At 41.4% G+C, this 25,942-nt stretch overlaps 1 protein-coding gene across 5 annotated transcripts; it reads right to left on the bottom strand.

Moving 5' to 3' along the window:
• Window positions 1–324: 324 nt before the first annotated feature.
• On the bottom strand, window positions 325–19,740 carry HMGXB4 (HMG-box containing 4). Of its 5 annotated transcripts, none has more exons than XM_083574018.1 (11): window positions 19,476–19,740; window positions 16,518–16,623; window positions 15,785–15,989; window positions 14,945–15,020; window positions 12,989–13,995; window positions 10,500–10,581; window positions 9,022–9,086; window positions 8,579–8,684; window positions 7,180–7,349; window positions 4,539–4,661; window positions 325–2,415 (listed from the first exon to the last, which is right to left on the bottom strand). In XM_083574018.1, exons 5-11 carry the CDS (start codon window positions 13,901–13,903, stop codon window positions 2,371–2,373), a joined length of 1,506 nt encoding a protein of 501 aa, XP_083430144.1. In that variant the 5' UTR covers window positions 13,904–13,995; window positions 14,945–15,020; window positions 15,785–15,989; window positions 16,518–16,623; window positions 19,476–19,740; the 3' UTR covers window positions 325–2,370. The 5 variants fall into 5 exon arrangements, with proteins under 5 accessions (XP_083430144.1, XP_083430141.1, XP_083430142.1 ...); XM_083574015.1 differs by having other exon boundaries at window positions 15,785–15,930; window positions 19,476–19,715; XM_083574016.1 differs by lacking the exon at window positions 19,476–19,740 and adding an exon at window positions 18,545–19,395 and having other exon boundaries at window positions 15,785–15,930; window positions 16,518–17,512.
• Between the last annotated feature and the right edge of the window lie 6,202 nt (window positions 19,741–25,942).

The following is a 25,942-nucleotide window of genomic DNA, read 5'->3' on the forward strand; positions in this document are numbered from 1 at the left end:
GACAAAGTCTTAAGAATTACACAGAAACCCAATTGCAATCAATGAGTTAACACAGTGACCGTTACTGGTAGATCATACTGCTTGCTTTCAATCTAAAGAAAACTGGTAGAATGAGTGAAAGTAGAAAGATAGTTATGGACTATACTGAGGCATGTAAAAATTACAAAATAGAGAACTTATATAGTTGTGGAGTGTGGGGGTTATGAACAGGGATGTTGTAAAACTGATTTTTTAAAAAAACAAGTAATTTGCCAAGACCAAACATCTCATAGATGAAATATTGGTGGTCATGAGGCATATGAAATTAATCAAGATTCAAGTTCCGATTTTTTAAAAAGTTTATATACATTAGCAAAACATTTATACAATGCAATTTGGACTAGATGGCAGGAAATAACAAATGTAAAAAAGTATGAGGGGTATATCCAAAGCTCTCCAGTACCAAATGTCACACAACACAGATTATACAAATGTTTACAAATTTTAAATAAAAATACATCAGTACATTTATCTTTTAAAAAGTCAAGTTTGCCATAGTGCAGATGGCAGAACTGAAGTAGAGCCCCTTTGACTGTTTGACTCAAAGGAAGTTTCTGACAATTATCTAGGTTTAAAGTGATTGCGCCAGGATTCTCTTCACCACTCAAATGTTACTTGAGACACAAAAGGCTCTGTAAAAATCAAGACGTTAGCTCCCAGCACATGGGTTTGTTTACAGAATAGCACCTAATACAGCTAACCTGTCCCCCTTGGGATTAACTAGGGAAAACTTGTGAAGAAAGTGAGAACTTTTTTATTAAAACGTTGCCAAGAAGTTTGCAGAAACTTCTTGCAGAAAAAGTGGGCAGAAATAATTTTCATACACTGAGCCTGTGGATCCTAAAGTGGGTGGAGCACGTGGAATGCAAAGGTGGTTCTACTGCCATTGTCAATTCCCTACTGGGCTTGAGCCAGCTGGGCGGAATGTGGGTAGGGGCTTTTAAACTGCCAAGACCACCCTAGGGGTCTGAAGACAGAATATGGAATTTGTGGCTAGTCCTGGAACCAAAATTATCCCACTGTCTGCCACTTTTCAGTTTTCTAAATAACAAGTGGCAAGGGAACTTAGGGCAGAATATAAAGTTTTCAATTTTTGTTTCCATCCACCATCCAAATCCCACCGCTACTATTTCCTTCTTGAAAACGGCAGATAAAATGCAATTCTGGCAGGGTATCCAGGTAAAAACACATAGTTCTCGTTTTCCATACATGGTTGATGGAGGGAATTTTTCCTTTCATTATAGCTATATACAGAAATATACAATATAAATTAATCTACTACAGATGCAGTATATGAAAATGTAAATACACATGTTAAAAATGCCACACTTCATCCTAGGTGTGAGGGAAGTGCTTCCTCAAAGAGCAACAGGCACTCAAAGCGCTAAATCCTGTGGCTGGGATAAAGGACCTGCCCTCTCATTGTCTTCCTCTCAGCTAAAAGCCCTTAAATTTCAGCTTAATCACTGCCTCTACAGCACACATTTCAGCACCATGAGAGGAGGACCACGTCAGTTCACTGCTGGTGATAAGCAATTATAAATCAGTATGTGAACTGTAAGGGAGCTGGAGGAGCCCCGGCCCTCAGTCTTTTATGGTGTTACCTTAGGTACTAGTTTTTGAAGGGTACTGGGGGTGGGGGTAGAGAGATAGCAGAGGGGAAGAGAAATTAGCTAAAATCAGGAGGAGTTGAAGGTAGGGCTTGTAGATCCTCCTCTTTAGAATATCCCAGCACAGTTTTAAAATACCACAATCCATTGATTAGTTACAACCTGTGAAAAAGTGATGCAGGCTTTCACTAGGATTTACTACTACTGCTTAAGAAGCCCTTGTTTCTCCTAAGAATTTGAGAATTCACTCACCACACCTGAATCTGTATTTAGCAACCTACTTACAACTGGAAGATTTAATGAGGATTCCTGGTGCCAGCACAAGCCCTCAGCAAAACACTATCCCCTCAACTTTCTTTCCCAGCGTTATTTTAACAACGTGCAAGCCAACCAAACTTCAACCAAACTTGCTTGACTTTTCCAAGTAAAACCAATTCATTAAAAAAAAACAACAACAACAACCCAACCATATTAAGGCTAATCTATCAAAATATTTCCCAACTCTAATTGTAGAGACATCCAATCTGAGACAAAACCGATTCCCACAAATTACAGTTGAAACTTTTCATAAAATCAAGCAAAATAGTTACAATTCTATTTGATATATTACAGAGAGAAAAACTCAAAGCCCTATACATTGTCCTCTGGAAGAACTAGGATAGTGTATCTGTACACACTTCAGTTACTTGGCAGCACGTCACTTCCCATTATCCTTTTCCTGTCAGAGTCCAGGCATGATGTATGCAATGTTGTCCAATGTGTTTGACTGGAAAGGTGGCCGGGGGGAGAGAGGGAGAGAGAAATATTAAATTGAATCAGTATCTTATAAAAAAAACAAGCATGCCTTTGACATTAATGCAGCAGAACAAATGACTTAGGAAAAACCAAACACCTAAAGACATGACAAAGGTAGACAGAGTGCTTCCTTTGGAGATGCACAAAAGCCTGTGGATCTTTCAGAGGTACTGGGGAATATTTTCATTTGCCCTGGGCTTTGATAGCCATCACTAAGCCAATAAAGAAATATTTCAGCACCAATGATTTTGTGGCACCCAATTCTATAGAAGCCAGGGCCACAACATTTGGCTGGTCTTGGTAGCTGGACTGTGGTCCTCAGGACTTTCAGCACATGAGCAATAAGCTCCATGATGCTTGCAGGGGTTTACACCCAGGAAACTAGCCCTAAGATTGCAGTTAGGTCCTATCTAATTCACTTCTGAGTAGACAGTAAAACTGGGTCACTGAGGGTGTGCTTTATCTTTGCTACTCATAGCCAAAATGGCCACCTTGCCCCCCAGAGCCAAAGGCTTCATACTGATCACAGAGACTCAAAATGGCAAGACTCAGCCCTCTGTGGAACTGGAAAGGGGAACAGATATCTTTCTGTACTTCTGTTGTAACCCCCAAAGCTCATTGCAAGTCTTAAGAGATGATCCCCACTGCTTCCTCAACTCCAAGTTAGAGAAGAAAGGGCAATGGAACATTCACCATGGTTAGCAAAACTGGACTGCTCAGAATTAGGTTTTACTGATTTTCTGCTTTTTAGCACTGAATGTATTAGCTTGCTGCATTGTGCTTTAATTTTTAACATGGAAGGTGCCTTGAGCATCCTAGAAAAGGCAGGATATGAATATTTAAAATAAATTCAGGACATGTTTTTATAAAATTGCAGTTCTTACGTAACACAGCCGCCTGCTGGTAGAAAATATTAACAGCAGGTTGCAGGAGGAACAGCCTTTAATAAATGTTTCAGCTGCCTGGGACAAATGAAGCAACTCTCAACATAATTAGGTGTGCTTCACAGCCAATGTGCTGTGATGGTTAAAGGGTTAATTTAGAATGGGGGGAGACTTGGGTTCAATTCTCATTAGGTGAACTTGAGCCAGCCACCACCGTTCAGGCTAACCTATCCCACAGGGTTGATTTGATAAGGGGACATGGGTACCATCTATGTTGCCTTGCATTCATTGGAGAAAAAGTAGGATAAGGATGTCATATTGTTTTCTAAAATGCACTGTCTTCTATTTTTTTTTACTTTACACAAGCTTTCTTTCAATAACAAAATCATTATTTATATCCCACCTCCCCCCCCCCCATGAGCTCAAGGTGGCGTACATAGTTTTGCCCCTTCTCATTTAATCCTCACAACAACATCCCTGTGACTTATGTTAGGCTGAGAGACAGTGGCTAGAAAGGACTCTACAATTGTATGACTGGCCCAGGGTCATCCAGTGAGGTGCAGAGCAGGGCTGGGATTTGAACCCTGGTCTCCTAAGTCCTAGTCCAGCAGTTTAACCACTACACCACACTAATCCTCTAAATATTCTATTCATATACAATGAATACAAAATCTGGTATGGAGTGTATATTGCATCATCTCACATACAAAAAAAGTGTGCTTTGAACACAGGAAAAGGTGGGACTGAAGTGCAACAAGGAAGACATGTGGACACCACCAACAAATTACATACAAACTGAATGTTCAACCCAGCCAATGGGTGCCAGTATTGCACCCTCCATATGTTGTAAAGAATACAACTCCCATTGTTACTGACCATTGACCATGCTTGCTAGGGCTGATGGGAGTTGGAGTCCAACAACAGCTCGAAGGCACCACACTGGCTACTCCAGGACTAAAAATACATGGTTGTGCAGAAGGGCAGATAGAAAATAAGACAACTTGAATCCTGCTAAGTTCAACCAGCATTTCCTTTCTATAAATTCCTTAAGCTGTGAGAGAAGAGGGTACTAACACGGGAGTATCCTACATATAAAGCAAAGTGCTGAAGGTGTGCAACAATTATGGCAAAAACCATGCCTTTCATGGGCAGACGGAAGCTGTAAGAAATAGTGTGAGACCTTGGCATTCCAAAACAACACAGAACTTACCAAAACGTGTTTGGGGCAGCCATTTAGTTCAGGGAGCTGGGATGTCAGGCATGCCAAAGGGCCTAGAGCACAAATGATTGAATCCAGGAGCACAGATAAACTTCCTGATACAGCTACCATACCCTGGGAAGGAAAAAAGGAAGTAGTAGTAAGAGATTTGTCTTGATGTCAGTTTGTTATCTTTGTCTTAGGCCCAGCACAGATTCTCTCATTCTCATGGAGCTGGCAACCCTGATTGGCTTATTGAAGCGCTTGTCAGGAGCTCATCCTACTCTTGAGTAGGACCCTGGCAGAGACACATGCCCAACTGGCATGTTTTCTCCCTCCTGGTCAATTGTTTGGGAGCTTCAAAAGCTTTCTTCAGCCCGAACATCACAGCAACCGATGCCAACAGACATCGGCACTTAGGGATCCGCAGAGTCTGCGCAGTTCGCGTGACAGACCTCTGCAACTCAGCATTTTGGCTAATCTACTTTATTTACATATAAACACACCCAGAGCACTGCAACATGGCTTCCTCTCTCTCTAGCATCAGACAGCAAAGAGAAAAAGAACAAAGGACAATATTCCCACTTCACGGAACACAGTAACACAAACATCCTGTTTCCGTCACTTCCCACTCTGTGGAGTTAAAACATACACAGTCATGTGAAAGACAACAATCCTATGACTGCAACCACAGAGCAGGAATTCTAACAGCGCTCTTCTCTTAGAAAAGATGAAGCTCAAATGCAGGAATGAAAGAACAGAGATGGAAGACATACTTTCTCATTTTTGAAGTTATTTCTGGCCACTTCTACTCAACACACCATGGCTGCAACCCTGCGCCCTATGTCTAAAGCACCAGGCAGAATGATAAATATGGGAGCGCAGCAGATGACAAAGCAGCTTTGCGCAAGATACCAGTAAGGTGCTCCCACCCTGTACTTCCTTACTGTGATGCTTAAATGTTTGATGTGCTGCTGCTGTCCTGCTGTGCACTGTACCTGGAGCTTCCATATAGTCATCATGACTACAAGCCACAAATTGTAGTCTATATGAGGGGTTGGAAAGCCTTTCCAGCTCAAGGGTTTCATTCTGTTCAGGGAGGGGCAGGAGACACATTCTAGTAAAGGGCAGAACAATTAATGTAAATCTTATCTCTGTACAAGAGGCTGGTTTTTTTGACACCCCCCCTCAAGTGCCCATCCAGGCAAGCAAGCAAAAGTCCTTCTCAGAGTTCAAGGACTCATTCCAGCCAAACAAAAACAAGCAAGCAATCTATCGCCAGGGAAGAGTGTGTATGGCTGGGGAGAGTCCCAAGATTCACGGACAGGACTGGGTTGCATTTGGCCCCTGGGCTTAAGGATCCACACCCCTGGGCTATATTAAACTTCCATGTTCAGAGGCAATAGATCTCAATTTCATATCCTAGCAGGGTTTCCCAAACTTGGGTATCCAGCTGTTTGTTTTTTGATCTACAACTCCCACCATCCCTGGCTAGCAGTGATTATAAGAATTGTAGTCCAAAAACTGCTAGAGACCTAACTTTGGGGAAACCCTGTCTTATATTAAGAACATAAGAGGAGCCTGCTGAATCAGGCCATTCTGGTCTCTATTCAGTGTCCAACCACATACCATGGGAGGCCCAGCAACAGAGCCTGACTGTAGCAGATGTAAGTCATATAAACAAAGTTGGAAACAAAAAAATCACCTGAAAGCAAAAAGTAAATAAAGAATACGAATAAAGGGAAATGTACTCAGGAATTGTATACCCAGACACAAAATGTAGTTAAACTAGTAAATGAGGGTAAAATCAATTTGGGTGGATTGTTACTTCATGCTACTTTACAATGCAAGAGCTTTTCACTCTTAATGGATTCATCATTTCAGGGCAAACTGTTTGGGTAGCTGCCAAAATCCCCATTTGGGCATTTTAATTTAATGTCATTAGCAGTAATGCAGGGCGTGTCATCTTGTTCTGCACAGGCAGTCATCCCAGAATGATGCCATGACATGGCTGCGGGTAGTTTGTATAACAGACTAATGTGATCAACAGTTTCCATCTAATCCCTCAAATGCAGCAGTAGCCAAGCAAGAGCTGTGTTTTATATGTATTTTGGAAAGCATTTATTCTGCTTTATATATATATAAACCTTAGTTCAACCAAACATCTTGACATAGAATTGGAAACCATGAGATTTTTAAAAAAATGATGGCAACTCAGGAATGAAGCTTGCTTAACCTGAAAAGTGGAGTCTTGATACAGTGGTACCTCTACTTAAGAACGCAATTTGTTTCAGGGTGCCGTTTGCACCCCAAAAAGTCTGTAAGTAGAGTGTCGCTACTGCGTGTGTGCGATAGAGTGCAGATCGCTTCACACGTACTGCGAACCTGGAAGTAAACAATTCCGGGTTTGCCGCGTTCGTAACCTGAAAAGCCGCAACATGAAGCAAACGTAACACGAGGTATGACTGTACACAAATAAGAGCCCTTGGAGCAAATAAAGTTCGTTCAATGTGGCACTGAATGCAGTATGCAGAACAGGCAAACTTGTTCAATTCAGCTTATTCCAATTAGTTATTTGAACTTTGTGAATAAAATAGCTCTCTTGTTTAAAAATGAAATGACTACATTCGCGTGCGAAGGTTCCTGCACCTACCTCTGTCTCCTGTAGCCTGTGGCCAATAAGACTTAGAGATTCACCCAGCAATTGCAGATGTGCAGCTACATCTATGGGATCCGTTTCAGGAACTTTGACAGGTGATGCAGATAGCACTACAGTGCTAGATGGAGACTTCTTATGGGGTGAAAGTGCCCCTGTTAGAGAAGCTGAAAACAGAAAGTAAAACACTTATTTCTGCATTTTACATATTATGAAAACTCTGCATCAACTGCACAGTTTACATAGCCAAACTGTATGGCCATAGAAGTTTAGCCCACACTATTTCTTTAACTTACTTTATTTTTAATGCAGTTTTATTTATTTATGAATCATCTCTTACATTTGGCTCTAGCTGATTCACAAACATACCACAAAACTGCTAAAAAATAGTTTTCAAAACACTACAAAAAGCAAAAGATAGGCGTTCATTTTTTTACTGTTTTAAACCTTTCCATCCAGAGAGAGAAGCTTGTTGAAGCAAAAATGTGTTCAACTGTTTTGCAGCTACAGTAGCAACAGCCTTAAGGAAACTGAGAATCAGTCTGTCCTTAATTATTCAGGTTTCACATTGTTGTCCTAATTTGTACAATCTATTGGGAATTTGCTCCAACAGCATTTGTTGAGCTGCTTTATATTCTGTACCATATACCACATGTGGAATAACTTTCCCCAGAAAAATCTTTTAAGTGCAGATCTTAGATTAACTCCTGAAAGCAAGCATATGGCCTTACTTATAGGTTTGGAAGTCCTGTGGATATCCAGGTATGATTTTGATTAAACTGCATTCCTAAATATTTAAAGTCCTTAAAGTATTCCAAATTACAGTGGTACCTCTTTTAAGAACTTAATTAATTCTGGAGGGCCATTCTTAACCTGAAACCGTTCTTAACCTGAGGTACCACTTTAGCTAATGGGGCCTCCCGCTGCCGCTGTACGATTTCTGTTCTCATCCTGGGGCAAAGTTCTTAACCCAAGGTACTACTTCCGGGTTAGCAGAGTTTGTAACCTGAAGTGTTTGTAACCTGAGGTGTTGTAACCCGAGGTACCACTGTAGTATTACTGTCTGTGTATGTGGCCTAGGCCTTTTATCAAGCAAATTAAGTTTTGTTTTAGCATAGATCAAAGGTAGATGTTCTTTTTTTTCAAAATGAAAAAAATTCAAAATCTTAAAGGGGTCCCTCATACTAAGCATGGATGAAGATACAAAGGGCATGCCATCTGCATAAAGCAACATGGAGGGTCTGCCATCTAAAGCTGTGTGGGATAAATACTGAGGATCTTTGAAGATCCTGGATTACACACACACTCATAATGGACTAACAGACAACCTCGTCTTACACTTGAACAGCCTCATTTTAAGAATGGTATGTAAGAAACAGTGGAATATAGAGATTACCTTTCAGTTTTGGTGCACCCTCTGATGAGGTTGCTTTCCTCTTCACTGTTGTAGCCTCTGCTTTATTCTGCTTGTGTTGCAAATACTGCGCCTTCTGCTTCCAAACCTGAAAAGAATAGGGAAAACAAAACTAGTGTTAAAAAAGGCAACATCAGCTGTCCAACCATACAGATGGAGCAATTATAAAGCAGGATGTCTGGCCAAGTGTGTGTGTGTGTGTGTGTGTGTGTGTGAGAGAGAGAGAGAGAGAGAGAGAGAGAGAGAGAGAGAGAGAATATGAATCAATACCAAACATTTCCCATTCGCAAGCAGGGGTAGGTGATATGCAATACACAGATTTGGAAGGTAATAAATACAAGAGCCATGGTGGCAGTATTCCAGGACCAAGTCAGTTTTCTGCCTACACGTGTCATTTTCTGTACAAATGTTTATCAGATATTTACCAGCTTATCTTTCTCCGGAAGCTGCTTCCAAACTTCTGCCAGCTTTTTGCTCAGATCACCAAAATCTAACGGGAAAACAGGGAAAGTAAGCCATTCAGAGAAAAGCAGAGATTTTCTATGTACATTCAGTTAACTACTTGAACCGTTATAGGACTCATTGTTTACAATACATACGATGCTAAAATATCTCATTATTGTCTACATACATGGAAAAACAATCCATGGAACAGTTGCAAAAAAATCACAGCGAGGAATAAGAGCAAGAACATAAGAAGAGCCCTGCTGGAACATACCAGAGACCTAGCTAGCCCACCTTTTCCCCTCACAGGGGCCAACTACATGCCTATGGAAAGCCCACTAGGAGGACATGAGTGCAGCACCAATCCCACTTTGGTTCCCCAATGAACAATATTTAGAGGTATACTGATTCTGGAGGCATCACACAGCCATCATGAAAAGTAACCTTATTCTCTATGAATTTGTCTAATCCCCCTTTTAAAGCTCTCTTACATTAGTGGCTGGTCTAGTCCATCCCACACAATGTTGTAATGCACGTTATGTGGTCAGGACTTGGGACAAAAAGTGGAAAAGAGCAGGAGCTAAGAAATTCAGAATTCTATGTTTGGGAGGATATGTGACAGCAGAATGTAAGGTAATTTCTACTGCTATGCATATATGTGGCATTTAATCCTGTCATCTACCCAGAGAAAAAAATATTGTATGTCTGCCTACCCTCCTAGTATCCACAATTTAAACGCTAACGTGTTTGTTCCTAGCAAGGGTGCTAATCATTTTTGGTTTACGACATAAACCACAATTGCCTGTTTCTAATAGGGATCTGGAGGTCTGATATGGTTGTATTTCTTAAGTTTGAAAAAAACACACCCTTCAGTCCCTTTACATGGGGTTCTGCAGAGGAGACAAGTATGCTGATCTACACTCCCCAAGCTCCAAAAGTCATGTGCACAGAACAATCTTGAATCCTTTGAAACAGCCTGAGTAAAGGATTTTTGAATGCCCTGCTTGATAATCACACCTTGAAGAAGAATGGCATTTGCATTACAACCCTTAGTGCCATTTTTATTTCTGCTGCCACTTTAATACCAAAGAGACGGCCCAGAATGATTGGTTATATGCTTTCTGAAAAAGTGTATCGCCCAGATTCATAATGGGAACACAGAGCCTTTGCTGGAGCAGAGTTCTTTCAAATATTAAAACATTTCTTCTCCACAGCTTGTGCTTTCATTTTGCAGTGGCCCAATGGGCAGGATCCAACATCATGCCAGTAAAGATGTCAGGCATTCCCCTACCTATCTCTCCCCTACCACTCCTTTCCAAAAGGTCCCCCAATTCTCTGGAGCAGATTTGGGGGATATACAGGTGGGCTGCAGGGGGAAAGAGAGAAAGTGAAGTGCAGTGTGTCCAAGCGGGATGCCACAACTGGATATCTCCCAAACCTTACCGGACACTTCTATTACCTATTCCTGGATGCTCAGCCACAATGTTCACACGATACTCTTTACAGAATACTTGGTAGGCAGACATGTTCTTCTTCTTTGGCTAATCAGGAAGAGGAAAAAGAAAGCAAGAAGTTTATGTTGGAATATGTTGTAAAATATTCAAGCTCCTTTAGAAATCCCCAAAGAAAATAATCTCCTGGTGCATTCTCTTCGACAAGTTAGAAGTGGGTTAATTTCAAGCTGAGTTTTTGTATGATGTATGTTATTTAGCTACTTATATTCTTACTCAGTCCTTGAGGTCATTGTTGGAGACCTCTCTGAGTGGCAGTGCCAAATGAGACCCAGAGGATGGATATGAAAGAGAAGGTATTCTCTGTGGCAGCACTGCATCATCTTTCTCAGAAAGGCATGCCTGGTGCATACTTGGTAACCTTTTCAGTACCAGGCAAGTACTCTTTTATTTTCCCATGCTTTTTAATGGATTTTTAATCAGTAGATTGCTTAGCATCAATGTTATTTATATCAAAAAGAAAAAAAGTCAATGTAAGTCTGATTTAAATCAAGTTTCCTACTGATACTTCTTCCTATTTCTTAAACAATGGCGGGAATCTGACCATTAAAGCATGTTAATTTACAACTAAGTAATACCATTTGTTGTTACTATTTTTAAAGCATTTTTACAACTTATATATACGTCATACAATATTCATCATTTATCTCTTATCTTCAGACTTCCCAGTCCATCTCTCTCCATGGTAGTCTTTTGTCGGCTGCATATTCCACCCATTCCTTTAGTTAGTGTGTGTCTTCCTTTAATTAGTGTTATCTGCTGCTCATATGTTCATTCCTACTTGTAGGTTAAATTGACTATTATACCCTCTAAGATACTCTTCAAAGCACTTCCACGCATCTTATCTGTGACTCATCCTTATTTCTTAATTTCAGTTACTAATTCTGTGTATTCTATCAATTTATTCTGCCAAATTTCTTTTGTATCTCTTTCTTTCAATTTTTTTGGATATACTACTCTAGCTGTGGCAGTCGTAAACAATACCATTTAAACCACTCTTTCCTACAACTAGGCCTTGCATCGCTTTGTTGCACTGTTCCTTCTCTACTGACAGCTAGAATGTATTTAACCCTTTCCCATATAGACCATCTTGGCTATGAGTCCTGGAAGACTTGCTCCCTGCCTTGCAGGTCTTTCTCTACCTGGCCTGGGAGGACAGGGTTGTGACTGACTTCTGCTATGAAAGCTGAGGCTGCTGAACAGAATATTGAGCTGAGGCATTGTTTAAGTGGTTTTGTGTGTGTGGGAGGGGTGTTGCTGTTAATTTTTTGTATCTTTATTTTGTATCTTATGAGTTATGTGGAAATGGTTCAATTTGGTTGTGTACTTTTTGATGTCTTGTTTATTGTTTATGACTACTTTTGCTAGAAATTTTTTATATGTTGTAAACCATGGCTTGAGTGTGGTTTAACTTTAGAAAGGCGGAAACAAGTAAAATAACTGATTGACTGATATTGGGTCTTTCTTACAATAAGCCCCATAACAGCATACAAACAAAGTTAAGTATGGGGATATACTGCACAGTGGGCATTTTTGTTTTCTCTTCTTTCCAGTATGGATCTTCTCTGCTTCACTCTTACCTTGATAGGTAGATGTCTGAAAGGTACCGGGCAGACTACAGCAATTTATTTTCATTAGGTTAAATTGATATGCCTATGTTTGGCAGGTAGAGTATACATGTTCATATTTCAGAAAGGATCCAATTGGTTTTTCATTTACATAAAAGCCTTTTTTCAAACTCAGTGTGGGCTATATCTCACTACACCATGACTTAGTATTATTAATTTCCATGGGTATACTCTGCATAACTTAGTTGGACAGCATCCTGTATGGTAGAGACATTAATTGAATTTAGACATTTACTGTAGGGCCAGTGTTCGAAACTCCCATTGTTCTAGTTGCATTTTGTGACAGGGAATTTCATTTTTTTGTGCATTTTGAGGTTTTGCTTTTAAAAGTTTCAATGCCTATTTGTATTTAACTTTTATTGATTTGTATCTGGTGTGCTGTGTTTTATATTGCAATTTTAAAGTTTCTTATTTTATTCCGCAATTGTTTTGTTATTCTCATTGTATTTTATCAATGTTTATATACATGACTCAAAGAGCTTCAGCTACTGGGCAGTACAGGGCTGCCATCAATGAATAAAATAGCTACTTCTACCAGCTACTTTTACCTAAATATTTCTAAAGCAGAAACCAATTTGTTTCAATGTTAAGCACATTCGGGGGGGGGGGGGGAGAAGTGTACTCCTTTAGAGTGTTTCTGCTTATCTGCAGTTCAGAAAGACAACAATCAAGATAATTTATATATTTGGTTCCTATTTCTGAAGTTAACTAACAAAACTGCAAAGAACAGTCTAGAGCCCTCTATTTTGGGAACAACAGTCCTCAGCATTTCTAATCACCCACTTGTGCTGCCACTTTTTCCTTTTTACCTTTTCTTTGTCCATTTTTTCAACCTTCTCCTTTTCTTCTTTCTTCTTCTTCTTCTCACTCTGGCCATCTGTATGGAATACAGGTGGCGGTGGAGGTGGAGGAGGAGGAGGGGCAGGAGCGGCAAACTGCGCACTGGTTGGAGAGACTGGGAGTGGAGCTGTTACTTCTGCTACTGCCAGTGAAGAGGAAAGCCCGGAAAGCCCAGAACTCTTCTTGGATTTGGAATGCTTCTTTTCCTTGTGTTTCTCCTTGTCCTTCTTCTTTTTGCTCTTCTTTGATTTCTTCTTCTTCTTTATCTCCCGGTACGAATCATCAATTACTAGCTCTCCAGCTTCCAGTTCACCTCCAGAGGAAGAACCTGATTCCGCTTGTGGTTCCAGGCCTGAAAGCTCAAATTCACTGCTTTGGCCTTCAGGGAAGAGGGGTGTGTCTGGGCTAAAGCTCTCAGCAGCTGGAGAGGGATGCGGCTCCTTCTCCAGTGGTTTGTGCTTCTTTCGGGATGATTTCGAAAAGCCGTGCGAATCATGACTTGGGAGAAATGATCCCTGTTCGTCCCGAGCTGACTTCTTAGAGGATTTCTTTGTGGCTGATGGATGTGGAAAGGGCTCCTCCGTTGTGCTTCCCCCCTTCTCCTTAGGTGAGAGGATGAGTTTCATCTTTAAGCCATCAGGTTCACGCAAGGTCAACATTTCAGTGTTCACGTAGGGGGGCTTCACCTTTTTGGACTTGTGGAAAGTACTTTCATCCAAGGACAGGTCACTGCTACTGCCACTCAGTTTTTTCTTGTGGTGTTCCTTCTTGCCTTCTGAATGGCCAGAGGCAGAGAGTGAAGAATGAGATGACTTTTCAGATGTTTTCTTCGAGGACTTGGAGCTTGTGGCCAAAGGCGAGGTGATGGCCTTAAGCAGATCCATGGCAGTGTCAGCAGAGGGTTGGCTTGTCACTACTTTTTTCCTCTTCTTTGCAGACGATTCCAAAGGCAGGGATAACTCAAATGAAGAAAGTTCTGAAAGAGTTCAGGGAAGAAGGGTCAATGGAAGTATACCCAACAACAAACCCATCTTCACTTGCACAGCATCATAACTTCACGGCCTCATGTCCGGGTGAAGATATTCGGTCTTGAACTGCTAAGAGCTATCCTACTGTAAATCAATTTTGGTTTATAAATCAGTGAGGCCAATTGGTGAGGCTGAAATATAAGGACACATTGGATTTTAAGAGGCTATTTTGTTTCTGGTGTATTCAGTAATGGTTGGCAGCTCTTACCTGACCTGTGAGTGGTGTCAGTGCAACGTTCTGGGAGAGGGGAGGTGGCAGTGATAAACAAACACACTGACAGCTGATCTTGCCTCTTCTCCTATTGGTAAGCCAGTGACACCTGTGATGGGAGGCCAGGCATGAAAGTCGACTTACAAATAAGTTGGTGAGGCTTATTTGACAGCAACGCAAAACCAAGCCTCGACCAAGCCCTGTGGAATACCCTGCCAATAGATTCAGCAGCGCCTTCCGTTTCAACCTTTAAATGCCTGCTGAAAACCCTTCTATTCCACCAGGCTTATTCAAGCAATTCAGAATGCCTATTTCCATAACAGTTAGCTGATTTCTGACTTTTAAATTTTATTTGTTGTTTACTGTATGGTCTTATGTGTGACTGTTGTAAGCTACTCTGATAGTATTTATGAACAGTGGTATATAAATATTTTTATAAGTAAATGGAAATAAATTAGCTGTCAAGTGAATATGCAATATATACAGCTGCCTCCCTTTCACTGATTGGCCTCTCCCTTATCTATCTTTAGACTGGAAGCTTTGTAGGAAAGGACCTGGCCTCTCACTTTACCTCCAGGAAGCACAAAGCCTATTGGCAGAACCTTAGAAGTACAAACTGAACCTTAAAATCACCGCTCAACTTTTCTCCTTTGTCATATCCCTTCCTATGTTGCTTCCACTCTTACCTCTGTAATAGTACTCATTGGAGTGCTTCCTCTTCTTCTTATAAGTGTCTGTCCCCAGCAAGAAAATGTCACTTTCCTGCAAAAGAAGATAACAGCATTTTGGAAAGAAGAAAAAGAACCAAGTAATGAAGGCATATACATAATCATTTCTAATACAGATGATCATAGAAGTCACATTAGCTAACAAATATGCTCTCTATGGCATGGCATTTCTGTGCTTTGAAACAGAAGATGGTCTGAGTTGCTATGTGAAATTTAGAAATGATACTCGCAAGAGAAAGCAGAACTTCCCTGTTTAAGAGCGGAAAACAACTTTTCCAAGCTGAAAATTTAGAAAAAAACAAAAGCAAAGCTCAAATAATCACCTCTAGACTAATAGGAGAGATTTCAGGTCAAAAGAAAAGGAAAAGCTGTCTGTGTTAACATCCCCAGGGAATTGAATGATAGATCACACCTCATTATTTTTCAGGCTACCTGCAGAATCAGGCAAACAACAACATATCAGTTTGCATCCTGCAACAATATAATGATGACCTATGCATCCAAAAGAATAATTTCTATTCTGTAATGATCATTCAATCTCTAATTCAAACAGCAGTTTAAGATGAGTGGATGATAAAAAGTTACATTCATCTCATCCTATTTTTTAGAAGAAGGGGATACCATTTTATTGAACTTTCTAAAATAGGGAAATAGTATGATTTCTACATCTGTTTCTGTAACCCCAAGAATCCTGTTCTCTCATTTCTCTTAATCTGGCATTTACTACCAAGACAGCAGTCCAAATTGGGTGGGAGAGAGGCAAAGTTGGACTGGCAAGCTTTTCTCATACTCTCTTACCTTCAGCCTCTTCTGTGAATTCTTCCTGACCTGAGCAGCTATCTCCTCCTCTTCTCGAAGAAGGTCCTTGTAGGAACGTTTCTTTTCTCGCTGGGTTCTGCCAGCTACTAGTCCCACACCATCAATTCGGTCACTCTCTAAGCAGTCTGAAGGAGGAAATACTGGCGTGGTCAGAAATAATCAAGGCACGCTCTCACAACTGTCACTGTGGCCAAAGATAAAACACAATGCACAAGAGGAAGCAAGCAGTCACATACACACACATACACACAATCTACTCACTACTGTAAAGCACTGCTCCAAACCTTTAGGGAAATGCTTTAGGCTGCCATATCAAAGGCTGAAGTTTTATTCCTACTCTTGGGTTTTCCCCCCTTGGATAGCAAGAACTGAAAAGGCTTCTCAGCCAAATGAGGACCTAGGTATCAGTGTTGTGCTGTGTTGAAGGTCTGGATCCAGTCCCCAATCCAATTATAATTCTACGGAGCTGACAAGGGTTAGGAAGTGTTGCTTGTGGCCAAGCCTGATAAAAATTAATCAGCACTTTGGAGCTTGTGAGACTCATGTTTCAATCCAGGTACACTTAACTTTCTGAGTACAAGGGAGGGATCTGGAATGCTGCAGAAACCCAATCCATGCAGGACACTGGCTTTCTTTCTTAGTCTCTCACTCCACGGACTGGGGGGGGTTGTATTTTCCTCGTAACACCTCTCAGACTATGAAACAATCCTACCTTCTTTTTTCTTGGAGTCATCATAAGCCATGGTGGTCCTGCAGGGGCCTGGGAATGTGTTGCCACGCCTGGGCTCCTTCCCCCGTTCCCGTCTACAGGACAAGGTCTAAGAAACAGAGAATGAGAATAACCCTCCCATAAAGTGGAATCATAATGCAGAAAGGGACTGAATGAAGATTTTTTTTTAAAGAATGAAATGGGAAGCAGGAGGGTGAAGTGGTGTGCCTTCTCAGCAGTTTATCTTTATCCTCCAGACATTCCAAGGCTTGGAGAAAGATCCCAGATTCAGCACAGTTTGGTTTAGGTGATTTTCATGTTAAAAGGCAGGAGAGGAATGTTTTTCAAGGTGAGAACCAAGCCTCTGTTCCACTAGTTTTAAACAGATTAACACCATGTGATCTTTTTCAATGAAACACAAGGACAGTGACCAAATAACTATATTGGGCTTTTGTATTGTTACAATATGTTCAGGGTGAGTACTGTATTGAATCCTGCATTTTTTAAAGGAAAGTGTGTAAGAGCCATGGAGGTGAGGGAATGAGAGTTTTATAATCTCTTATTCTAGGATAAAGTGAATTGACTGGAGAGAAGAATTTAATTTTTCAGTCCTGTGTGATGTTCAATGATATCAAACTTTAGAGGCTAGTGATGGTGTAGCAATAGTAGGCATTAGTCCTATTATTCCCACAGGTGTTGTTCAGAGTACCAAACTGGGGAAGGAAAAGGGAAGGAAAAGGAGGAGAAAGAGAGAAGACTGAAAGAAGCAGTCCTTTTTCCAGGGCCTCTGCAGCATTTCCAGTCTATGTCACCTCAGATGCTCAGGATTTCCCCAACCTGCCTCAGGAAGGATACTGATTCAGGAAGTGGGGCACTTACTATTTCTGTTCTTGAATAATGCTTTATCCCCCTTAAAATGACAGACATGCAATATCTCTCAAAGCATAGTTGTGCAGTTTTTATTTTGAGTCTCACAATAATTTAAAAAGATTCAGCTCCTGAATAAACATGATATCCCCTGTATAAACCATTTGAATTTTGAATGCATTTATACACAGCTGTCATAAAAATGCTGAATTAAAGCATAGGTTCTTAAAAAGGGGGAGTTTTGACCTCCTTATAGTAATGTATTTGACAAATAATACAAAAATACAAGATGTTAACCAATGTCAGCTGTTAGAGATATTAATGTAAACTAGTGGGTTAAGTTCCTGAAGAATATTTCAACCTGTGAATGGAATATTTCATCTGATGAAGAAGACTTTGAAGAAAAGTTATCTGCATATTAGAATTCCCTCATTAATTGTTTATGATGCATTCATAACAAATTCACTAACAGAATAAAGGGAGCTCAGAAACCTTGCTTTTGCATATAAGCTAGAAAACAAGCCTCTGTTTCTTCATGTACCGTACTCAAAGGTCAGGCCTCACACAGACAAACATACAATAAGCTGTAACTCAGCAGAATTGGTCCCTGTACAAAACAGGGCTCCCCGGTTATAAGCAGAAAGGACTGGACGATTTACAGGATTGACAACTCAATTCTATAGCATAGAATTATTTAGCAGTAGGTGGGCTTGAACAAAGTAGGATTTACTTCTGAGTAAACACTTGGAGGAGGACGCTGCAAGTTCTGTAAAAATGGGTGTTCATGAACAGCACTTGCAAGTTACCTCTCAAGTGATTTTAACAACCCCAAGCAATTTAATTTTGTTACATCATGCAACCATCTTTCATAGGAATACTTCCGAGGCTTCCAACTTGCCAGTAGTGGATAGGCTATCAAGCATTTAACTACAATGGTTATCAGCAACAGTTTTAAATGGCATGGTGCCTGGAGGAGTGGTATACCACAGGCAGTACGGGAACAGTATCGCCCAGACGATGAAGTCCACACAGGCGTTGGTTATTTATGTGAAGAAAGGCATCCACCCATTACTCTACTGCAAGGGACTTACGAAGGCGCATGGTTTTATAAGATCAGAAACGGGCAACTTATGTTTCCAGCGTTATTCTCCTAACAGCTCTACTGTATTTGTTCATACGTCTGGGTTAGCTTAGTTGGCAGAGCATGAGACTCTTAATCTTGGGGACATGGGTTCGAGCCCCAGTTGGGCAAAAGATTCCTGCATTGCAGGGCTGTTGGACTCTTGGTCCCTTCCAACTCTACAATTCTACTAGCAAGCGTCTGAATATTAGGGCCAGCAGATGCTTCTTATTTCCTGACACCCAAGCCCTTGTGGAGCACCACAGCCCATGCAGCAAGTCCTGGGCCAGCTCTTTACTCTTGACCTGGAGCCCAACCATGCCCTGCTGCTTCCTTCTGGCCGGGTCAATGCCTGCATTTCTCCCCCATTCAGCACCAGCCTGCCACCATCCCTTCATTCATTCATTCTGGGCATCCAATCGAAGCTCCACAAAGGCCTCCGAGTTCGGAGCCCGGCAGCGGAGCACATTCCGGCTTGACACCACAGAAGGATGCCAGAGATCCAGGAACAACAACACCCCTTTTGTCTGGGGAAATCAAATAAAGTAGTTTTAAGAAGTAGGGAGGATCGTTTCCATCGCTCCCGACAAAGGACAATGCCTCGATTATTATCGCCCCAGTGGCCGGAAAACAGCAGCGGGCGGAGCCTGCGGGCCGCTGCACGGAGCAGCATCCGAACCCAGAGCTAGCAAGAGCAGCGACCAAGCCCGCGTCGCCGGCCGCTTCCTCACCTGCGGCTGCTGCTGCGGCTGCCCATTTCTGAACTGCACCTGGTCCAAGCGGCGCAGCGACGCCCTCTGTCGGCAAAACCCGCTCGCCCCCGGGCTGCCCAGCCACCACGCCCACTGCGCATGCGCACCCGCCCCTCGAGGGGGTGGGGGCAAGGACCCCGCGCGACCCCTTTCCCGCCTCCTCAGTTTGAACTGGCCCCGGCCGTTGGCCGCCCTGTGGCCCCTCGCCCTTCGCGCGCTCACCCCAGGCGGGCTTCAGAAGCCTCCGGAACGGGGAGGAGGGATTTGTCGACGCAGCGAGTGGCGGCGGGCAGATAACGGAGCGACCTGCCCCCTCCCGGCAGAAGGTTGCCTTCCCTCCCCCGCGGCGGAAGGGGGTGGGGGAGCGGCCAGCCTCAGATCGCCTCGCCGCTTCGAGCGGCCGCCATCTTGGTGTGGGAAAAGGACGCCCGCCAGTTTCAGCCGCTAAGGCGAAGCAGCCGAGCGCCGAGCTCCTCCGCTCTCGACGCCGTTAAGAGAGCAGAGGCTGGAACCTGGCGCCGAGTGCATCGATTTGCCAGGTGTTTGGGCTTCTGCGAGCGAAGTACAAAAGCCGGTGCTCAGGATGCTATCGAGCGGCGGTTCTAGGACCCTTTTGAGTTGCGATTTTTATTCTTCAGAAAATAATAAAAGCAAATGTATATCTGAATCTGGGGAGCCTGCAGTTCAATCCTAGGCATGCCTGCTCGGAATCAAGTCCCCGTATATGTACAGAAATGGGACTTTCCCCCCTAGGTTTTGTGCAGAATTTCGGTAACTACAGTTGAATACAGTGGAATTTGCTTCCTAGTAAACCTGTGTAGCGTTGCCCGTTCTTAAATACGTGAATACAAAGAGGCATTTGCTAGTGATTTGTCTTTTTGTTTAATTAAAGGCTTCCTCGTGTACCTAGACGGCAGTTGGCGGTGTGGCATTGGTCTCACTACGATTCTCAAAGGAGGTTTAAGCAGTTATGTATAGGGGGAAACAGGGAACTCAACATTAGTCCAATTTGTGATCAGCTCTTAATTGGATCAGGACGTGGCGCAGGTATGGGAAAATAAGAGGAAGGAATAATTTAACCTGAACTCTCAGGCATACTACGTTTCCCTTGGTGTCCAATAAGAGAATGTTAGCGCCCCCTTTTTTCAATCAAGTGTTCACCCAGTGTTTACACTCTGTTGGGGTTCACCACTGTTGTTACTCAAAACTGAAAAATGTTTACAAAAAGATGAAATGTGTTAGGAAAAAAAGAAAAAAGGGAGAGCACAAATTTGCACATCCTGATTTATATATATCTATGCACTTCTCAAAACAAGTACTGTACTACAATTTATATTGAAATGCAAGACATTTCACCATAGTGGAGAAGACTGTGACCTAGGAGCATGCTTAGCCTGCTGTCCAGCTTCTAACATTCAGTGGGCAACTTCAGGACCTCTCCCTCCTTTCTGATAGTTCTTTATCTTTAATCTGAGTTGGACGAAATAGTCCTTTAAATAGAGGACTCATCAAATGGAGGACTGGCCTGACAGTCATTCATTGCCTATTATCTCTTATGAGCACAACCCTGAAGGACAGTTTTCATAGGGGCTATTTTTAGGGAAATGATGTCATGGGCCAAATTTGGCACACTCGAAGGCCAAAATTGACCCATGGGCTGGAGGTTCTTTACCCTGGGATAATATAATCCACTATTATTTACCTGTCAGTTTTCCCCTTAAAACCACTTCTGCCTTTGTTTATCATGTAAGCAAATCCAGAACTGCTTCAAATTACAAGGGCTATGTAGACAAGCTCTCAATAAACACAAGTGCAGGAAGCAATTCTAGCATTAGAGGCTGAAGGAAGTGTATTTTGTATCACATTTGAAAACCAGGATGATGATGACATAGAAAAGACAGACATATGATTAGTGAATAGGGGCAGGGAATGTGTAGAAAGCTTTTCTCTCTGCTTCCAAGAATTAGGCATAAATGTACTTCCTTTGAAGGTTAGTTATTATAGCAAATGGTTTAGAGGCATGTTTAGGTTGCGTTCCAGATTGTATGTGGGTGTGAGAAAGCATATGTTTTCCTTTCAGTCTTAATCATAGAAATGTCTCGTTTCTTTGAAGGAAATGAATTTTAGTCATTAGAATTCAAATCACTTTGCTACATGAAGTTACTGAAATGCTGTCTATATCACACACAAAGCTTACATGATGAGCTCACTTTTTGCTCCTCTAGTTTCACAGAAGTGTTTTGAAAATTCTATTATGTGTCTTCCAAGCCAAATTATGAAAATGAGTGACACAGGCTATGTCACTATTGCAGCAACATCACAGAGAGTGGCTTCCTACATTTAGCAACTCTACGTTGCAATTCTGTTGCAAATACATAATGAAAGGTTATTTCCAAATAAAATGCACATAGACACATGCTGACATATGTGACTTCAGAAAGTCTTTGGACAACTAATACCGTTTTGTAACTAAGCCAAAGTACACATAATGGAAATAATCACATATCCTCCCCCCAACGCTTATCTCCACTTCCCTTCTCTTGCTTCTCTATGTCTGTTTTTCTCCTGGGGTGGGGATCTGACCTGTTCTTTATGAAGTGCCATGTATGTATTGATGCCACTAAATAGATTATATGGCAGGTATATCTGTACCTGCAAAAGGACAATTTTGAGCATTATAGTGTGCTCCCAGTTGATCCTCTGCAAGTAGGAGTTGAATTCAGCATCTTTTAAATTTGTCACCAAATACAAGCTCTGCCAGGTGTTTAGGAGCTCCTGATCAGGGCTTCTAAATGCATCTGATCCCAACCACAAGTTGGACTTGCTTAAGGTGCTGAATTTAAGTTTAGCACTGCATACAAGCCCTGCTGGAGTTAGCTGCATGTGGGAAATTGCACATTTCCTACATGCAGCTGACTGAGGGCAGCTGATCCCTGCCACAAGCAATAGTTTGCCCTTTTGGTTTATGCACTGCTATTTTAAGTTCCAGTGTCAGTTAATGAAAGGTAAATCCCTTGGCTATCGTAGGTTTGAGAACCGGAACAGAGTCCAGTTTAAGTTTCAATAACATTCGTAGATGATTACTGAGGGAAATTCCATTGAATTCAGTCAAATTTTCTTTTGAGTAAATATACCTAGAATAGAGCTGCTAGCTAGCATGATACACTTCCATCCAAACTTGCACTTTCACTGTAAAACTGGTATATCAATTTCCATCTGTGTAAAGCCATATTTTATTATGTGCTGCAGCAAAACAGTTTTACACTCTTCCACAAGTATCAAATCAGCTTGAGAGGCTTTTGGATCTGCTCCTTCAATAACACTGCTCCTCTCTTATTCCACCACAATAATAGTGCTTTTTTTTAGTTTGCTTATTTATTTTCCATTCTGTAATTGTTTCTGGTTGAAGAAACCTGAAGAAAAGATTATGATGACTAATAGATTTGCACATTATCAATGCTCAAACACCCCCATAAACTGCTCTAGTAAAATTAGTAGGATGAGCAGCTGTTGTCATGCTTTTATTCCAATGACAACAGTAAATGAATTTTAAGGCTTTGTTCACATAGAATTTGTCTATAATATTCAGAGAGGCAAGCAGCTAACTGAGCACAAGAACAGCAAATCTTAGGAAGAGGAGGAGGCAGAAAGGAGGAAAACAGATTTTCCCTTCCATTCTGGGTATGTACATCTCTACTTGAGATAAGGCAGCACAGCACCTGTTACCTTGTCTTATCAATATACAGCTATCATGATATTTTCTTAATTTGCATTCTTCATTCTTACCTGAAAAATTTAATTTTAAAGAAATCATTCACAAATGTTCCCTGGGCTCAGTAGCCAGTTGTTTCTAGTAGCCAATGAAACTAAACTTTCTCACTTTCTATATATTTTATTTCCTTCATCTACATATTCCCTTCCCATAGACCATGCTTACAGCCTAAGATCTGTGATACAAGAAGGAAAAGCAAAAAGCAAATTCATGTTCCAACTTTTTCATAATACATCATCATGGACTGGGCATCACGCGGGTGGGCTGGGGAAACCCAGCCAGATGGGTGGGGTATAAATAATATTATTATTATTATGGGCAGCCAAATGGCAATGGGGCCCAGCTGAGCCAGTGGAGAGGTCCTTGCATAAGGAGTTGCCTTATAACACATTGCACCATTGGTCAATCTAGCTCAGTATTGTCTACACTGACTGGCAGTGGGTTTCCCTGGTTTCAGACAAGAATATTTCCCATACCCACTTGGAGATGCTGGGGATTGACTTTGGGCTTTTCTGCAGGCAAATCATGCACTCTGCTGCAGAGCTATAGTCTTTCTCGGTGTTTCACCTCTTGCTCTGATGCAGGAAGATTGAAGAACTACTGACATTCTGTAGCAGCAAAGTAAGTGTCTGACAACAGAGGTGTTGTACAATCTCACCCCTCCAGTCTGTGACTGTTACTGTATTTGCTTACAAGGCACAGTTGTATTGGCTGAGTGAGCTTCGGAATAGATTTAGGATAGGTTTAAAGCTTGCAACCCACCAAGCCAAATGCAGCGTAACCTTGCACTGTGGTCTGCTAATTGCTTGAAGGTTCCCAGTGTCTACATCAAAAATGGGATTTTCTAGGCCTAGCGAAAAGGTATGTGCAGGAAGCGTATATGTGTACAGTACACACATACCTATTTGGAGGACCTAGTAATATGAGAGTGCTGTCTCTGAAATATAACAATCAAATTCTACCTTTGGAAATAGACAAAGTGGTAGTCTTCTGCCCTGTGAAAACCAGTGAATCCATTTTGCACTGGAAGTCAACTGGTACTGTCTAATTATGGCAATGTATATGCAGTGTTTCCAGTTATCTCTGTTCTTGATCAATGCCACATTCAGCTCCTTCAGGGCAACTTGGAATAGATTTAATCGTGCCTAGATTTTCTTATTTTACTCATGTCATAAAATGTATATATTGCTTGATTGTAAAAACTCAGCGTGGTTTACAAAGAGAAAAAAGTGAAAAGCAAATATTTAAATAATTCAAAAAATTAATATCAGCAATAAACAAAAAATAGATGCACATGCCATCTCTATTGGGGGGCACAACGGAAAGGGCCTTTTTGCAGTGGCCCCACATTTCTGGAATACTTTACCAGCTGTGCTTTGGTAGACCCTATCACTTCAAGATTTTATGATAATCCTTGCTTATGTGTGCTTTTCTCAAATGTGTTCTTGCTTTTTAAAAATAGTTTTAAAAAATATTATTTGAGCTGGTTGGTTTATTTTCCCCAACTTCTAATTATTGTATTGTATTGCATTTGAACTTTATAGCATCTTGGGTCGTTTTTTAAACCTTAAAGGTGGCATAGAAATATTTTAAAGGGGGAAAAATCATGCTTATGCACATGGCCCATTGGTGGTGCTGTTAACCAAGGTTTCTACTCCTCTGTCTCTTACACTGCAGTTCTGATTAGAATCACACACTTTCTTCCCTGCCACAGTTGCCTAACGTATAATCACAGCAAGACACAAACGCCCTTCCAAACACTGAAAGTCTGCATTAAACATGAAAGTGTGCATTAAACATGAACCAGCCCTACTGAGTAAAGATTCCTTTTAAAGCAAATATATGTTTCCCCACTATATTACTGTGATATTGGTCTTTTTCCCTCAATTTCCTCGTTTAACTAGATTTCAGATACTGGGAAATTAGTTGGTCTTTAAGGTGCTACTGGAAGGGAAAAAATTTTTTTGTTTTGGGAAATTAGAACAACAGCACTAAGGGGCACAGAATGTTGCTCTACCTGTATGCCAGGAACTCAATTTTTCACTAGGCTATACTTAACATGATTATGTTATGAGAGGCCAGCTATACTGAGAGGTCAGTATATTTGGCCCATAGACCAGAAGTTTTCTACCATTGCTGTAGACTAACAGTACTACATTTGGAGCAAGATTTGGGAGCACTTGGCCAGAGCAGTCTGAGTGTGCTTCAGCAGGCCTCTCTTGTTAAAGAATAATAATAATTTTAATAATATTTATAAAATTTATATCTTGCCTACCTTTCCAGGTTTCCCCAGCATCTCTGGGAACTTACAACATAAATAAAAACACAACAAAGCATCAAACATTAAAAAACAAAATATCCTATACAAGCAGCAAACAAATCAATAAATCAATGGAAACCAATAATAATGACAACAATAATAACAATAATAAATGCTTTACAGTTATACCCAAATTAAGATAATCGCCAACCCCAACTAAACGTTTAATCAACATCAATAAACAGATGACTCTATGGGCCGAATTATAAAGCATATTATCATAAATGTGCAGCTACTGTCTAAAATGGAGCCCTGCAACTTGTTCATAACTTTTACTCAATAGTCCCAGCATCAGGATGATCTAGAAGATCTTATCTGATGCATTCTTCAGTTCCCCATCCCCACTATACATGATTGCTGTTGCTTGGAAGGGAAGGGAGCAAGGTGTCAGGCATCAGGGAATCCGACCCCTCCACGGTAGGCTGCCAGGAATAGATAAGACAGGGAAAGTTCTTACCAATGTCTTTTATTCCATATTCACAGAGAGAGGCTTAGAAATGCAGCCTCTTGGAGCAATGGTGTTGCTCCAAGTAATTCACACAGCCTTCTCTCCACTTCCTCAATCGTCAGCAACACCACCCACCTGATTGTGGCCAT

This window comes from Podarcis filfolensis (genome assembly GCF_964270895.1).
Source record: "Podarcis filfolensis genome assembly, chromosome: 10".
NCBI lineage: Eukaryota > Metazoa > Chordata > Lepidosauria > Squamata > Lacertidae > Podarcis > Podarcis filfolensis.

What these genes read in the sequence shown, in the direction of transcription:
- HMGXB4 (XM_083574015.1), bottom strand. Translation starts at nt 16,548, where the DNA reads ATGGCTTATGATGACTCCAAGAAAAAAGAAG. An exon ending in TTCCGGAGAAAGATAAGCTG is followed by an intron (nt 8,685 to 9,021) that starts GTAAATATCTGA and finishes TATTCTTTTCAG; the next exon opens with GTTTGGAAGCAGAAGGCGCA. An exon ending in GGGTGCACCAAAACTGAAAG is followed by an intron (nt 7,350 to 8,578) that starts GTAATCTCTATA and finishes TTCTGTTTTCAG; the next exon opens with CTTCTCTAACAGGGGCACTT.